We start from the raw sequence: 17,368 nt of genomic DNA on the forward strand, positions 1-17,368 counted from the left end.
GAATTATTAGACAAATGAGTATTTTGTCCACATCATCCTCTTCATGCATGTTGTCTTACTCCAAGCTGTATAGGCTTGAAAGCCTACTACCAGTTAAGCATATTAGGTGATGTGCATCTCTGTAATGAGAAGGGGTGTGGTCTAATGACATCAACACCCTATATCAGGTGTGCATAATTATTAGGCAACTTCCTTTCCTTTGGCTAAATGGGTCAAAAGAAGGACTTGACAGGCTCAGAAAAGTCAAAATAGTGAGATATCTTGCAGAGGGATACAGCGGTCTTAAAACAGCAAAGCTTCTGAAGCGTGATCATCGAACAATCAAGCGTTTCATTCAAAATAGTCAACAGGGTCGCAAGAAGCGTGTGGACAAACCAAGGAGCAAAATAACTGCCCATGAACTGAGAAAAGTCAAGCGTGCAGCTGCCAAGATGCCACTTGCCACCAGTTTGGCCATTTTTCAGAGCTGCAACATCACTGGAGTGCCCAAAAGCACAAGGTGTGCAATACTCAGAGACATGGCCAAGGTAAGAAAGGCTGAAAGACGACCACCACTGAACAAGACACACAAGCTGAAACGTCAAGACTGGGCCAAGAAACATCTCAAGACTGATTTTTCTAAGGTTTTATGAACTGATGAAATGAGAGTGAGTCTTGATGGGCCAGATGGATGGGCCCGTGGCTGGATTGGTAAAGGGCAGAGAGCTCCAGTCCGACTCAGAAGCCAGTAAGGTGGAGGTGGAGTACTGGTTTGGGCTGGTATCATCAAAGATGAGCTTGTGGGGTCTTTTGGGGTTGAGGATGGAGTCAAGCTCAACTCCCAGTCCTACTGCCAGTTTCTGGAAGACCCCTTCTTCAAGCAGTGGTACAGGAAGAAGTCTGCATCCTTCAAGAAAAACATGATTTCCATGCAGGACAATGCTCCATCACACGCGTCCAAGTACTCCACAGCGTGGCTGGCAAGAAAGGGTATAAAAGAAGAAAAACTAATGACATGGCCTCCTTGTTCACCTGATCTGAACCCCATTGAGAACCTGTGGTCCATCATCAAATGTGAGATTTACAAGGAGGGAAAACAGTACACCTCTCTGAACAGTGTCTGGGAGGCTGTGGTTGCTGCTGCACGCAATGTTGATGGTGAACAGATCAAAACACTGACAGAATCCATGGATGGCAGGCTTTTGGGTGTCCTTGCAAAGAAAGGTGGCTATGTTGGTCGCTGATTTGTTTTTGTATTATTTTTGAATGTCAGAAATGTATATTTGTGAATGTAGAGATGTTATAATGGTTTCACTGGTAAAAATAATTGAAATGGGTATATATTTGTTTTTTTGTTAAGTTGCCTAATAATTATGCACAGTAATAGTCACCTGCACACACAGATATCCCCCTAAAATAGCTAAAACTACAATCAAACTAAAAACTACTTCCAAAAACATTCAGCTTTGATATTAATGAGTTTTTTGGGTTCATTGAGAACATGGTTGTTGTTCAATAATAAAATTATTCCTCAAAAATACAACTTGCCTAATAATTCTGCACTCCCTGCATGTATGTATGTATGTATGGATGGATGTATGTATGTATGGATGGATGGATGGATGGATGTATGGATGGATGGATGTATGGATGGATGGATGTATGGATGGATGGATGGATGGATGGATGGATGGATGGATGGATGGGCGGGTGGATGTTGGATTTGTCATCAAACCAACTATTCCAATCCAATAATTTCAAACAGGACATCAGTATGAGAGGTCATCTAAGGCCTAGCTTCAAACACACTGTGTGTAAAAGGCTATTGTTTTAGCAAGTTTTTGAGATAAAAGTGCAGCATTCACAAACAAAGAATCTTTTCAGAAGTATGTAAGCAATCTCATTCCAACAAAATATTTCCACGCTCTATCTCCAGGGACTGAACTTCTGAACCAGCCTCCTCAGGAAACGTGTGGATAGATGGGAGATCTTACACAGTGGTAGTGGCAGATTAAAGGTCAGAACATACTTGTGCATTTAGGCTGGAGTGTGTACATTGGTTGTGTGTTTACAGTGATTACAGCATTTCATTTTATCCATCCATTGTCAGCAGCTTATCCGGGGTCAGGTCGCGAGGGCAGCACCCTAACCCCGGTTACACATTGAAAGCATCAGCGGTGTGGAACGGGAGCGGAACGTCACTACTTCTAATAGAATCATTATAGCCTATGAAGTGTTTAAACCAGCCACGGCGCGGCAATTTTCAGGTGCTTCCCAGAAGCGGCACCGACTCGCCGCTAAAGATAGGTTTGGGTTCTATTTTTGCTGCGAGTCGCTTCTGGGACATTTCCGCACTTAACATAGGGCTAGACAGGAAATCCTCACGCAGTGTAAAATCCTCGGTAATTTTCAAAATAAAACTACTGCAGCGATGTAATTTCATATAAATAAAGCTTTACGTGTGACCCAACGACTTATTTTCTCCCAGTATCGTCCCAGAAGTGTGTTTTTCATGGCTTTAATCCTGGCAGTGGAGAGGAACAACATCATTTATGACATCAAACAACAATATCAAATGTGATTTCTTCTCTTTGGTTTAATGGCGGATTGCATAAGCAAACCGAGACCTTTGAAGTCTTGAGGGATTTAGTGATATCGCGAGTCCAGCGGAGAGCACAGCGAGGAAGCCGTGCCACGACCAAGACTCTCCCGGTGTGAAAAGGATCGCTTTGAATATCAGCATTTCTTGCTACAGAGGCGTACAAAGAAATGTATTTGTAAATGTAGAGAATATGCTAAGTGTAAAGATTGTAGTAGTGATTAAACATATTTAAGAGAAATAATCTCACACTATGTCTAATTTTGGGTAATACTTTAAAATGTAAGTAAAGTTACAAAAATCCTACCCAATACAATCTAGGGCTTAGGCTGATATACCTCCTTAGTAAAGCCGATATAAAGTCAGGCGATCCTTGGGCAGTCCAGTGCTGCAGCAGAATTTAATTTAAATGTATTTTTACATTTAAATAACATATTTTTAAAATGATTTCTAACTTTATTTTCAACCAGGTTTTACAATTTAATAGTTGGTCAGTTTACTGACTTGTTTAATTAACTTTAGATGTCTTGATTTTAACACTGAGCAGTTGACAAAATTAAGATTTAACAGTTAAAGTCAGTGTTCAGAAACAGATTCAGCTTTTGAAATTGTGTGCATCAACAGATATTTTCTGTCAAATTTTAGCATGAAAATGAAGTGGAAGACGTCTAGATACCGACCCAAAAGATCAACATTGGTATAGAAAAACTAATGTCATTCTGGCTCTACTTAAACAGTGTGTTGTTCTTAGCGACAACGTTAGACAGAATTGTACCATGTTCAACGGTTTAAAGTTGGCTAACACTGAAAATGAAACAATGAAAACTAATTAAACCACAAGGACGAAATAGTGAACAGTATGAGGAACAAAGTAACGAGGATTTTTCAGAGAATCAGTAAAACTCCTGCCACCTAATGATACATTATTTTCATCATCTCATCTCATTAGCAAACCTTTTAATTATTGGTTGATTAGTTTAGACCTTCATTAAAATCCAGCAAACACTGAGAAGCAAATACTGAGTAATGAAAGTAGAAAAGAACTAATTTGTTAAAGAAAATGACAAGTTAAAGTAGAAGATAGGCAAAAGCCGTTTTTCCACTAAGGCCTTGTTATACAGGAGAGAATCAATGTTCTTTGTTTTGTACGGCGTCTTATCTGTATTTTCTAAATATCCTGCCAGTGATTTAAAATAGAATGTGTAACAAAAGCTCCAGTGTCTACTATTGCTGGGTTATGGGCTTTCACAACTTTTGACCTATAATACTGTATTATGCCTGTGTACAGACATAAACAGACAGGATGGCAAAGCGTGACTAATGTGAAACAAGTCAGCAGTCAGCACATGATAGTGCAGTGTGCAAAAACTTCACACTGACATTTGGGCAATGAAAGCATTTCACTGATCTCGCTAAAACCAACTATTTTGCAATCCTCTGGTGTTGTTAACATTTGTTGTAACCAAATCCACAGAAACACCAAACTCTGGCACATAATGAATGTCTAATGCAGCTCTTGTAACAAGATGTTTCAAAGTGTGTTTCAAAATAACTTTTAAAGGCCATTATTAAGTGTCTAATGGTCTTTAGGCAGATAAAACTAGAGTGTGATGAAAATGATACCAACTGGTAAAACTGGTTGGGACTTTAACAGAGCAGTGAACTGATGCGACCTGAAACTGAAATGTTGTAATCTGATGTCCCGTTTTGAGGGGGGCTGTGGTAATTCTCGAAGATGTGGATCAACCTATTTTTTAATGATTATTTCTGATTATAATGGATCATTTTGAGTTTTTCATGCATGCTGAACATGAAAGTGATCTCCTACACCTATCTCCTGCATTAGCTTTTGATAGACGGCAAAACTCTAGGATTTAAAAGGCCTGACAGATCTATGTCACAATGTCACTTAATATTCAGTAAGTTGTGTGTTTGCTTGTAAACCTGCAAATGTTTCTTTGTTATATTATATTGTACTATTGGTTTTAATTTCTCAATTTCTCATTCATGGACTCACCCATCTTAACTCACAATGGGGAAGGCTGTTGCTGGATTAGCATCCAGGAAACTGCAGAGAGCGTTAGCCAGTAGAAGCTAACCTTTAGCATTAGCAACTCCACCACACAGCAGAAGCTCCTTAAGGCTTGTGTTATTACTAGGGATAAACCATTAACGTAGCAGCACTAACCGAATTAGTGGTAGAGTGTTGGTGATGTTAGCCAATCAGAGGTGTGATGTCCAAATATCAGGAAACAAGAGTCCAAATCCTGCTTTTCGTTTCATGGCGTTTGTTTACAATTTTTCTTTCGTGAAAGGCAACTCTGCGCATGCTCAACCTATTTAATCGGATTAAATGCTTGGTGCATATGTACGCACGGCATGATCGGATCATTTCAGTTCGTGTCCATGTGAACAGAGATTCGGAAATTCCGATCAACCAAGATTTCAATCGGATTGAGGAAATTAGGCACATGAAAACGCAGCTATTGTTGCAATAATATTTTTAGAAGACCGCTTCCGCTATCTCGTCACTTCTGGAAGGGGAGTGCCTAGCCGTTCGCAGCTCAACTAAGCTGTTTACAGGTTTCTAACCTCAGTTTGATTAGAATCAGTGTGACTTCGGCCCGACTAACAAGTTTACATGCATTTTAAACTAATACAATAGTTCAGTTTTCTGATGCTGATGGTAAACACATTGACAAGTTTAGGTTTCCTTAAATAAAATACTGTAATCTTCTATAATTATTGAAAGACCACCCTATAAGTTACTATGAGTACACAAAGGAAGATCTATTTATCTAACCCAAATGTGATTAGTCACTGCAATCTCAAGATATACAGACAACACCTTAACCAAAATGTCTGAAAACCGGATTGATGGCAACTTGTAATTCAATGAACCAACAGGAAACCAATGAGATGCACTTTGTTTGAAAAGATTCTAGATATGTAAGTTGGGGCGGGAACTGAAAAGCAACAAGGTATTGCATACCAATGGCCCTATCCAGTATTGTTCCTGAGAAGAGCATTCAAGCCTCCCCTTACTGATGGGGTGGGGGCTGACCCCTCTCTGGTTTACAGCCGGCTCCTCTAGTCAGCAGGTAAATAACACAAAACCTAGCCTAGTGAACTAGACCAAATTCTTGCTTTGCAAAGTTTGGTCTAGGCATGCTCCATTGGAACCTCAGCAGCTCCTACCAGGACTCTGGCTAGCCAATCACAGCTCTCTAGAGGGGTTTCAAACACATGAGCTGCGATTGGTCCATAATGGTGGGCCAATCATAGTGCTCTATCTGCTTAGTGAACAAATCACAGAGCTTTATCCGCTTTGTGGGCCAATCAGGGCACTCTATATGCCTGGTGGGTGGGATGATGCAACAGAGTGAAACAAGAGTATGTCACATTCATTGTCCAGTGGAATGCGGAGATCATTTGAAAGACAAATACATAATACATTTATTTAGTCTGGCTTGCCAGGCTACACAAAACCAGCTGATGAAATCAAACTGACTTATAATTATATTAATTATATACACATTAATATTACAGCTGAAGAAAAAAGGATAATAAATAATCTTAATCCGTGGCCAAATAAAAGGGACCCAGACAAAGCACTGTACACTAACACCACAGGAATTCAAGAGTGGCAATCAAAGGACTTCTGAATCAAATGGTCCAGTTATTAATTTCACAAAGGTAGCAACATTCTGACGCAACCAAACACATAAAAAAATCCTATCTTCTAAATATAACCCAAAGCCACAGCAATCATGTAGCAATATATTTAGTTTTCCTTCCATATCTGGAGCACAAGGATCAGTGTAATCTCTGAATTTGAAGCAATGTAGCAACCCACCCAGTCCACAAGATGAAGAGTCTTTTAGCAAAGCCTCTGAGTTGGATCACTACCAGAAAACTAAACCCTGGGTCCTTTAAGCCCAAAGTCAACAAGCCTAAGCTTTAGTCCTTTTTGAAAGAAAACAAGTCTTACCAAAGCAAGGCCAGTCGTATCTGCACACATTGCAGATGAACAGGTATTTGGTTCATTTTTGTTGTCCTTTCAGATTCCAGCTCTGTTCACTCACTCTCTTACTTGTTCTACCAAACAGCCACACTAAAGCTAAGAGCTAGTAGCACTTTCACTTCACAAAGCCCAGCCCCCCATCTACACATCACTACTACTTCCCATCAGCCTGGGAGGATGTGATGCAACAACTTTCCCCACTTTTCTCTCTGATTTCCACCTGAAAGCCAGTATGGGAGAGGAGATCAGATGGTACGTTACATTACAATATTCTCCTACCAGAGTCTGAATCTTTCTGGTTTCCATTTGCTCCGGCAGTGAAGGGGAGTTTCCTTTTAGGTGCCTTTTCTTTCATCTCTTTGACCCCATCATTGCGATCCAATTTGGGAGTCTTATTTGACAACACTTTATCCTGCAAAAGAGGCAAAAACAAACATGATTACCAAAACAATCTCAACAGTTTAGAGCTAAAAATGCCTTAATTGGATTAGCAGCTTGGTTTTAAAGTAGCAAAAATACCTAACTGAACACTAGGGCTGCACAATATATCGCAAAGATATCGTTATCGCAAAATCAGCATGTGCAATATGCATATTGCAAATAACAGATAAATTTGCAATGAATGGTCAGCTCAAATGTTTGCTACACATAATGCATTCTGTCCATAAAATGGAAGCATGATGTTTTTTTTAACAAATCAAATAGAGCTCTTCACCCATTTGGCCAATTGGGTGGGTTCTCAAAGGTTAGATGTCCGCCCCTGAGGCGGACAGCACTTTAATGTTGATGGTAAGCAAACACCTGAGTTAGCTTTGTTCTGCTCTTTCTGCTGATTCTGCTTTTCCCACGATCCACTGACTGCCTTTTCTTGTTCATTTTCGTTTTCCCTTTTCTCATTTTTATGATTTTTTGGTAATTTTTTTATCACCTTGTTTTTGACTATTTTTGTTCCTGAAGTTTTTATTTATCGCAAGTAATATCGTCATTGCAATATTAGTCACTGTTATTGCCTATCGCAGGTTTTCCTAATATCGTGCAGCCCTACTGAACACAGAAGAAAAACAGGACGCATCTGGACCCTGCAGACCTCATTCAGTGCCCCAACTTCTTAAACTGCTACAAGCTTCTGAAAGCAGCTTTTCCATGAAGTTTCTCCTAGATTACTTTGCCACAGCAAAAGAGACACGCATGGAGAAATGAGGCCAAGCAGACGCCTGCTTCATTCTGTGGTCTACAGCTGCTGGAAACAATCACAGGACCGAGCATAACTGCTATCAACAGATGTACACACTTACGTGTTTTTCCAACTCTCGTCTCTGTTGTGCTGGGTTAGTGACTTGTTTATTCTGACTAGTGGCCTTATAACACTTGGGATTACTTGCCTGCAAATTGTTTTGTGTTAGGGAGCATTACAAAGAGACCTTGTTCAAGCAGATTTGATATTAACTCAAATAAATTTGTTTAGCAAATATCAAGAGTACCTTTGAACTGTACATTTTATAATAATTTGAAATAAATGCAGTAATCAAATTTAACAGAATAAAAAATACTTAAAAACCAATAATAAATGTGAAATTATTACAACGTGGCACTTCCTGTACCTGGTAAACATGTAGCATAATTAAGGAAGTGCACAAATACATTTGTTTTGTGGGTAGCTAGTAGAAAATGTGGTGGTTTTTAAAACGAACAACAGTCCTTTTGACACAAAAACATTAAAACTAGGCCTGATGTGCTTTTGTTCCCTTTTTAAAGAGGAACAGTGCCCCCTAAAAGAGCTGCTGTTCCTCTTTGGAAATACTAAAGCTTTTCTGAATTAGTGCCAAGCAGCAGCCTGGCTAGGAACTAACATGGTAGCTAATATTTTCAGGTGTTTTACATGTACATATGTAGCCACATTCACAGAGGCTGCGATAGCATCAGATGACATCACAAATGTAAAAATCAGCAGCTGATGGTTAACATTTGGTCCAAAGCAAGAGGCATTTACTAAAAATGTTAATATTATGGCAGTTAATTCTTCTCTATAAATATTTAAACAACATGACAGACAGTATAAGATATTTTTAGTAACATTTAAAAAGGTTGAAGGGGTGAAAGTGGAGATGACGTTGCACAATACACACTCTATTTAACCTTATTTTTCTGTCATACCTTCAGCTCTTTTCTCATCTGTGTTTATCCTAAGGGTAGGCTTCCTACTATGTGTCAACTCTTTGAACCCCTCCCCCCTGCCCTGCCCCAGTCATAAGACTATGATGTCATGGTACAGTAGAGACAGAGTCAGCTACAGTGGGAGGTGGAGAGGTGCAGTTTTTGCTGAACTAAATGCTAACAAATCTTTAACAACTTTAACTTTCTTCAGACAGTCCTGCACATTACATGTTTGGTGATCTTTGCGTAACGACTGCTTTTATTTTGAGCCTCACCATGCTTTTGACTCAACCCTGTGCACTCCCTCTCAGCTCACTCTCACCCGCCCTCCCTCCGTGCCACAAGTCTGATGCAATCCTTTGCAGAGAGCTGCAAACCCATGCCTGCATAAGCAGCACCTCTCTCTGCCAGTTTGTGTTGATGGGTTCCCAGTTGGTACACACTGTGACATCATCAAGCTGCACCTAATAGTTTCTATTTGCCTATCCGCCTCTTTTTCCAAGTTCCTTATGGAGAAACGACGATGTGAGCAACATTTGGGGAGATACCAGAAGTAGCACATACCCACTGGTTTGTTGCTAGTAGCGGTTTATTTGAACATTTGAAGAGGAGTTGAACTGATTTAGTGCACACACACACAGAACACAAAACTATTTTAAAAGTAAAACTTTATTATCCTGTTACTACATTACAGCAATTGAACCTAGTCATGCCGATTTAAGATATTTTTCATTCAACAGGGTGTGTCCAGACTCACTGTAAACCATCTAGTTTCTAGTTCACTTGAAGTAAAACATCTTGCCGGGTAGGTTGTACAACTGTCTTTAACCAGTCAATGCTTCTAACCAAGTTTGTTAAATTCTAACTGGTATGTGTGTGTCTACAGGTACAAACGTTGGGCCTTGAACTGTTTGGTATGTGCTCCAACAAACAGCTTAAATAAAAACAATTCAAATAAAACAAAAATAAAGACTGTTGTCAACTTCAATCATACTGCAGTGACCAGTAGAAAGAAAACTGACGTCTGGTGTAATCCATTTCTTTGTATTCTGATTATTCTTTCCTGGTTTGTATTTCACCTATGGTGATGGTGGCATTAATGTTTTGCAAAACAACCACCATAAAGTAAGTCGTTTTACAAAACAATGCCTTTGAGCACCGAATGCTCCAGCATTCTTTTATTTCATGTCATTGTTCTTTGCTGTGGAGCACCAACTGGTGACTGGATTATGCACAGAGGATCTCAGAATTTGTTTATAAGTGGTCAGGCCGTGGCAGTAATGTAGCGCATTCGTGTCCTTTTTATAAAAGAGTAGGTGATGGTGGCATAAAGGTGGTATGGGGCGGGTTTTGCAATGCCGCGGACTTACGTTTATCTTGGACATAACTTACTTTTTATTGCGATTGAAGCCGCGATTGTTACGTTTTTTTTTAAACAACTCGCTCCTGAAGGTGTCTATCCCCATCAGTCCCTGAGCAGTCTCTGATGATCTGAGCTTCAGCTCTAACAGAGCCATCCCAGCTGATTCTGTTCAAAAACCAAAACTTATTGCCAATGTTTACTTTCATTTTCAATTTATTTGCTGGCCGGAGCTCGGTATTAACTCTCCACGTCATCATGACACTTGCCTCTGTTGAGCGATGGCGCAATAACCATTTATAAGACAGACCATTACCGCAAGATTACTATCATCGAGGCGAAATCAATGTAGGAAAATTCGCGCAACGCCATGCTAGCATGGCGCCTTTATAAGACACACCGTTGAGGTAAAATTACCTCGATTTGCCAGCATGGTGCATCTTGTAACAAGGGCTGTACATAACATAAATATCGGTGGATACAGGGAGCCCAAGACACCCCCATCTGCTTCCGGACCCGAGATCCCAAAAAGTGAATGGGAATCTATGGGCTAATAAAAGATATTTTCTGCTCCTGTTTGATATGTGCCATGGATTAACATTTGATGTCTGCGAATATTAACGACACAGATATTTTGGTGCCAAGAAAGTACTTATTTTTAACAGGCAGCCAACATTACTTTAGGTCATCTGTGAAAAGACACAAAGAATTCCAAATGTTCATCTCACCAAACTGGCGTCATCAAACCATACAAGGAGAAGGAGAGTTTAGCGAGCTTGGAATCCTCCCGGGATGAAAGACGGAGAAGTCAACGTGGAGAAAACCACTATAAATCTGGCTATGTGGTGTCGCAGCTACGCTGGCGGTGAAGAGTTTTTGCTGTAACATCATATATGCAACATCTGTCACTTTAATTACTAATTTTCAAAAGCAAATTTCTCTCAAATCATGTGACAAAGTCGAAACACACATAATTATTTATAATTTAAATTGAAGTTAGTATGTGTGATTCAGGGTATTAGGCAAAGCGGATTAGAAAATAGCTTTTATAGCCCCGCTAACTTCATTCATTTTTTATCGTTTAGAGGACCCATGAGCTGACCGGAAGGGGAGGAGACTTAAACGCGCCTGCGATTTTGAGAAGTCGCACGATAGTCACAGCATCACGTGGGACTTGAGAACAGGAAGTGGGAAGTGAAGTGACTATTGTTTATACGTGATCAGACTTGCCATTGTGTTTTGTGAAACTCAAATTCATTAACTCATTCACTGCCAGCCGTTTCCTGATCAGAAAAGCCCTTTGCTGCCAGCATTTTTCACCATTTTTACTGTTTTCACAGAACGTTGTGCTCTATGATGATGTCAACGCCAAAACTACCAAAACAAAGAGTAGACTCACCTCTTACATCAGGAAAAATCTGCGCGTTTCGAGCGTTATCCGTTCTTTCATAATTCGTTGTCGAATTGTAAACGGCAGAAGTTTTTCTGGTTCGCGCCTCACTTTTTTTTACAGCAGCGGCCCAAAACGATCTCCTAACACATGGATTTTTTTAACTTCCTGATCAGGTGATGTTTGATGTGCGCAGAAGAAGATCTGCTTTAGAGATGGGATGTTTATTCTCGCGGTGCAGGGGCTCGTTCCGCCACCTACACAGTAAAATAATGCAAATGACTACTTTATCGTCATTTGCAGTAAACGGTTGAATTTAAAATGACGACGTTTTGATGTTTTGTCGTCAATGGCAGTTAATGAGTTAAAATGGGTAAGTACGTTATTTATTTTAATATTTTAAGATCACTAGTACTTTAAAGTTATCAAAACTGTGGCTGGGTTTGTGCCGTAAAGCCGCTCTGCATCATATCTGTTGTAAAGTACTCCACAACGTTGTGCTTCAGCACCTCGGAGCGGCGCTTCTGGGACGTGGCGCAGCGCTCTCTGTGTACCCACTCTCATTTACTATAATGGCTGTTTTTTTAAATGACGGCGCGGGGCGGGCGCGACGAGTCTGCCTCTGGTGTGCCCTAGGCTTTAAGCTTGGTTTATGCTTGACGCATTCACTTTCCGCGCGGTGATGCGGCTCGCGGATGGAACGCGCTTCACAACTCGCAGTGTTTATGGTTCGTGCGGCTCGTCTCTGCGGTGAGCCAATATTCTCCCAAACTGAATGGGGCAGCATGGAGCTCTACGGAAAACATCCAACACTACACCATGGTAGAAGTAGAAATTACTGTTTACAACACGGCATTTCAGCATTTTTAACAGCGTTCTCGTCTTTTCCGACAGTGCGAGCTATTTCTCTCCAAGAATTATTAACAACATGTTGATCACGGTGATCTCTGAGAGCTGAATCATACAAATGTCTGTATTTACGAACCTCTGCCATACTAGTTCTTGCCGGTCCGCCATGTTTTTCCGCGTCCGTCCGCGTGGTTAGAAATTTTCCGAGGTGCGCGTTGCGGAAATTCTGGGCCGTGCGGAGGCGCGGTGGAGGGGCGTGGTTGTTAAAATGACGCAACTTTTCCGCGCGGAGCCGTGCGGACCACGCGGACGCGTCAAGCATAAACCAACCTTCAGGCTCCCTATTCCAGTCTTAAAAGCATTTGGCAAAATAAAATAGCCTGATTTAAGCAATAACATTAAAAAGGTACAGGTCATAATTTGTATTGTGTGACTGTAACAGGTTCATACCTTTTTCCCACCCTGCTTTTCAACCATGTCGGTGTTGAGTGGGAAGTGGTCCAGCTGGGGGGTTTTAGAACCCCCACCTTTGGGCATCGTTCAGCTCTTCCCACGCCAAGCTTCATTCACGCAGCCATTGCATCGTCATCAACCGTCTGCAACGCAAAGAAAAGGATAAGTGTCGTTAGTACCTGGTCACTCAGATTCATGAGATACCTGTTGCACTCTGCTGGTCAGCATAGACATTGCTAGCACATCAAAGCACCAATTTTAGTCCGGTGCAATGCTCATTTAAAAACCAGAAGATTTAAATTAAAACAATGTGATGCTATGGTAGACAAAAGGGGAATACGTTCCCCAGACAGAACCACACAACAAATGATGCTAGTTGATGTGTGATGATAAATGCTTGTAGAAAAACACCATCAACTACATGGCGTTTAAAGTATTAATAACACTGGTTGTATTATGACATCTGGGTAGACTAAGTAAAACGCAGCCTAACCCTATGTTGTGGGATACTAAGCAAACTCAAGGCGACTGAGGAATGTCTTCGAAAACATGACAGGCATGTCTAAACAAAAACCCAAACAGCCACTTAGAGCCTTAGCAAGCAAATCCTTGTAATTGTAGGCTGTACCATGTATCGCTGTGCCACATACGTCCCTTTTTCACTAAAGAAGTTAGATCTTCTTACATCTACAGCACTATTAGTAAACGTTTAACAGGGTCAAGAACTATTTTAGTTTCTTTACAGTTTTCTAGTTTTTTTGCTGTCAGAGTAAGTACCATATGTATTATCGAGTCCCAGTTTTCCTTCACGGCCTTCTGTTTCACAGGGCTGTGAATTACTTATACTTTCCATCCCTACACTCTATATGAACACATTTTCTTCTGTGGGTGTGTTAAAGTACTATCGTCCCTCTAACAGACTGAGTGAACATGGTTGCATTATTTTGTTCCCCACTCTGAGACACTGGCACTCCTATCATCCCTGGCGCCACTTGCACCCCCCCCCCCCACCCCCAATCTACAGTTATCCTATTGAAGAAAAGCTATTTACATCTTTCCAGTCAAGTCACTTCGTCAGCAAGCCAAACCAGTTCCACACACCACTACAGTAGACAATGTACTTGCTTCCTTTACAGAATAAGAGCAACCGAAATTGTGAGCCTCGTCCCATTTGCTTCCACTTTGACACAAACAGGTAAGCTCCTGCCTCGTACTAGGGATGTCCTGATCAGGTTTTTTTTGCCCTCGAGTCTGAGTCAGAGTCATTTGATTTTGAGAATCTGCCGATACAGAGTCCCGATTCGATACTTTCGATACATAAAAAACAATAAAGAAAAGGAAAAAACAGTTCCAGAATGTTCCTTATTTTTTATTTCATTACCATTTTATTTTAATTTTTTAACAATAGATCACTTCTGTGAGGTAGCTTGAACAATCAAGTAATAAATAACATAAATTCTTCAAGGTTGGACGTTATTGCAAATATAAAAAGTCTAATATAAAAACAGATAGCACTTCAACTTAAAATACCTGGCAGGGGTCTATTTTGCCTCGGCCCCCAAAATGCTTAGATACGTCCCTGGGCATGGGACGGCATGGGACGGAGTTTTGAAGATGATCTGAATTGTATCAACTATATAAATACTACATGCTGATAAATGATTGCTTTATACAAGTACAAACGTGTAGTGGGATAAATCTACCCACATTTAATTTTTTTACGACCTTTGTTTTGTTTTCTTGGTTTTTATTTTCCTGTCTTCCTGTCCTGTCTGTCTCTGAACTTCCTGCATCTCCCAGTCCTCCAGAAAAACTCCTGCCTGCTTCCTTCTTTTTCACCTCACAAGTAACTTTTTAACTAGCAGATCAAATTGATCTATTGACCGCAAAAAAAGCGGAGTGTGCGCTGCGCTGCCCGGCTGCGCCAGTGACGAGCGCCGCAGCGGGGGCAGCGCCAGCGAGTCCACACGTCATGCTCAAATACAGACAGAACTTACCAGAGGGAACATGAACGGACACAAACGACTGTGTGTTAATTATGTATTTTTGGTGACGCCACTTAGAAACTTATAAAATGTTACTGTGGCCGTGTGCAGAACGCAGCTGGAGTTCATGAATAATCAGCGGTCTGCTTGCCGCTCTCTGCATGCTCAGAAAAATCCCCGCTACGCTGAGTCCATATAAATAATATAATATAGGTAGAAACTGGATTTCTTTTGTGCTCCTTCTGGGTGTGGAAGTTAAGGGCATCAGGGGAGCCTGACAACCTTTAAGGAGAACCAAGTTGCTCTCCTGTAATTTGAACCCAGTATCCGAGTCCGGATCGGGAAGTAAAGCCAGAGTCCCGATCAGTTTGAAACCACGTGATCGGGGCCAATTTCCGATCATGTGTTCAGATCGGGACATCCCTACCTCATACCACACCAGACAAAGTGGCGGGAAGGCCAACTACTCTCAGAAATAAACAAATCTTGCAACAACACAGACAAACATCTCAAAATAGGTCAGCCGGTCTAGAACAATAATCTCTGCACCATTTTGGGACGACTATGATGCACGGTGAAAGCAACTGGGTATTTTGCTGGTATGCGAAACACAGGAAAATGATGTTTGAAGGGAAATATTTCACAAAGAAACACAGAAGGAAACTCCTGTTCAAAGCCACAGGGATCGTGTCTGTTGTAATCCCATCCATGTGAAGAGATTCTAAATATCTGCAGCCACCATGTGTCTTTGTATGTACCAAAGATGATTTCTTCCAAGTGTGCCTTTGTTTTTCATGATGATGATTTCATGATAGAAAAATGTCTATTTTGTTGGGATACCTGTCAACAGGGTCGACGTCTAACAACAGAAGTGCCTGATTACAAATGATGGTGATCGGCCTTGGCAAGAAAAGATCAGAAAAAAAAAACAACAACAACAGCAAGACTGTATCAGGGTATATACAGCAATCCTTAAGTAAAATTTACTACTTTTTAATACTTTTTTTTACTACCTTCAGAATTTTTTTAAAACCATCACAACACTAAATTGCAAGTGTTAATCAGCGACCTATTTACACATATTTTAACATATATAACATACAAAAAGAATAGACTTAGAGACTCACTGATGTTGACAACGTATTGCACATATTTATTTTACTTAGAAAATAAGCCAGGCACTTCTGTTCAGCGGTTCAGACAGTTGACCACGAGGCCTGAAATGATGCAGAACGACCACTGAATATGACGTCATCATTATGTGACCGGATATGCTAAAGTAGGGCTGCTCGATTATGGCAAAAACAATAATCACGATTATTGTGACTGAAATTGAGATCTCGATTATTTAAGACGATTTTTCAATTTATGTAGATTTTTATTTTTTTATTTTTATTCAGTCATAAAATTGCTCAGGGCACAATCAGGGCAAAAATAAACAAGAAACAAGATGATCACTAAAATAACTCCTGATTCCCAGTATAAAAAGACCAATATACTTATAGCTCATAGTTTATGACCCAAGGGCTATAGACCTTGGTTTAACTCATTTAAGTCTAACCAGTACAGACCCAAATACCAATATCTTGCAAATACAGACAGCAAGAATTATACAGTGGCATTTATAACAAATACATGCAAATTGCTATTCACTAAATGTTGCATGGCATTTATTGAGTCGTGTCAAGGTGCTGTAGGAGAGTGCACTAGCACCATGTCCTCAGAGTGATTAGTTATTTATCAGCGTGAGGAACTTATTTCTACCTTATTTATAAACTATTTATTTACAAGTCCATCAGTTGATGTAATAATTGTCCCAACCACAGCTGCACCCCCCACCCCCAACCCGGTCTCACAGCAATCAGGGGCAAGCTGCACGTGTGTTTAGCACGCGCACATTTAGCCGTTTTTAGTGGCTCAGGAGTCCGCAGGTACGGTGTGTGTGTGTCACTCACTCTGGTTACTCCAACAGGAAGCTGGCTACCAGAGCTGTCTTTAGCGACTGACACATCACTACATCATTCCCTTTCCTAATGTCCTGAAGAACGGTCCGGAGCGCAGGCGGAGTGTTAAGCTAACCTGCAGGAAAGGTCGACAACAGTTATCCAGAAAGTAGCTAAGGGTTACCAGAGATGTTTCTGAGGTGTTCGCCAGGTACTTTTAAGATTTAAAAAGTCAAGAAGGGGGTCTGAGAAGCTGTTAGAAATAGCGTCAAAGTCGCTAAGTTAACTTGGCAACACTGGGAGGAGCGCTTCATTTGCAACTCAAGGCAGCGCAAGTGGGAGGAGCAAATAATCGGCTTGTTTTGTTTTTATAATCGTTCAAAACATTTCATTCGGAATATATTTCTATGTCGATGTTCAGAATACGACATCAGATAGTCTGAAAAAAATAATACCTAATTTGGAAAAAATAATACCTCTGAGACCAAATTTAACACTTTTAATGGCCTTAAATTTGACTATTTTTATTTATCACTTTTTAATACTTTTTAAAACCCCGCGGACACCCTGCTGTATTTTCACATTTGAAAGCAGAAAGTAAGTTCATAAATAAGTAAAAAGATAATTCAAAT

General features: G+C 40.5%; 1 protein-coding gene across 1 annotated transcript in view; it reads right to left on the reverse strand.

Moving 5' to 3' along the window:
• Positions 1-17,368, reverse strand: part of ankrd11 (ankyrin repeat domain 11) — a 193,024-nt gene that overhangs the window by 24,777 nt on the left and 150,879 nt on the right. Inside the window, exons 3-4 of the mRNA XM_015953336.3 lie at positions 12,806-12,951; positions 6,882-7,014 (exon numbers count right to left, since the gene is read on the reverse strand). Coding sequence (XP_015808822.3) covers positions 6,882-7,014; positions 12,806-12,892 — 220 coding nt within the window. The 5' untranslated portion in view covers positions 12,893-12,951. The remainder of the gene's footprint in view (positions 1-6,881; positions 7,015-12,805; positions 12,952-17,368) is intronic.

The sequence above is a fragment of the Nothobranchius furzeri genome, chromosome 9 (assembly GCF_043380555.1).
Source record: "Nothobranchius furzeri strain GRZ-AD chromosome 9, NfurGRZ-RIMD1, whole genome shotgun sequence".
NCBI classification, from domain to species: domain Eukaryota; kingdom Metazoa; phylum Chordata; class Actinopteri; order Cyprinodontiformes; family Nothobranchiidae; genus Nothobranchius; species Nothobranchius furzeri.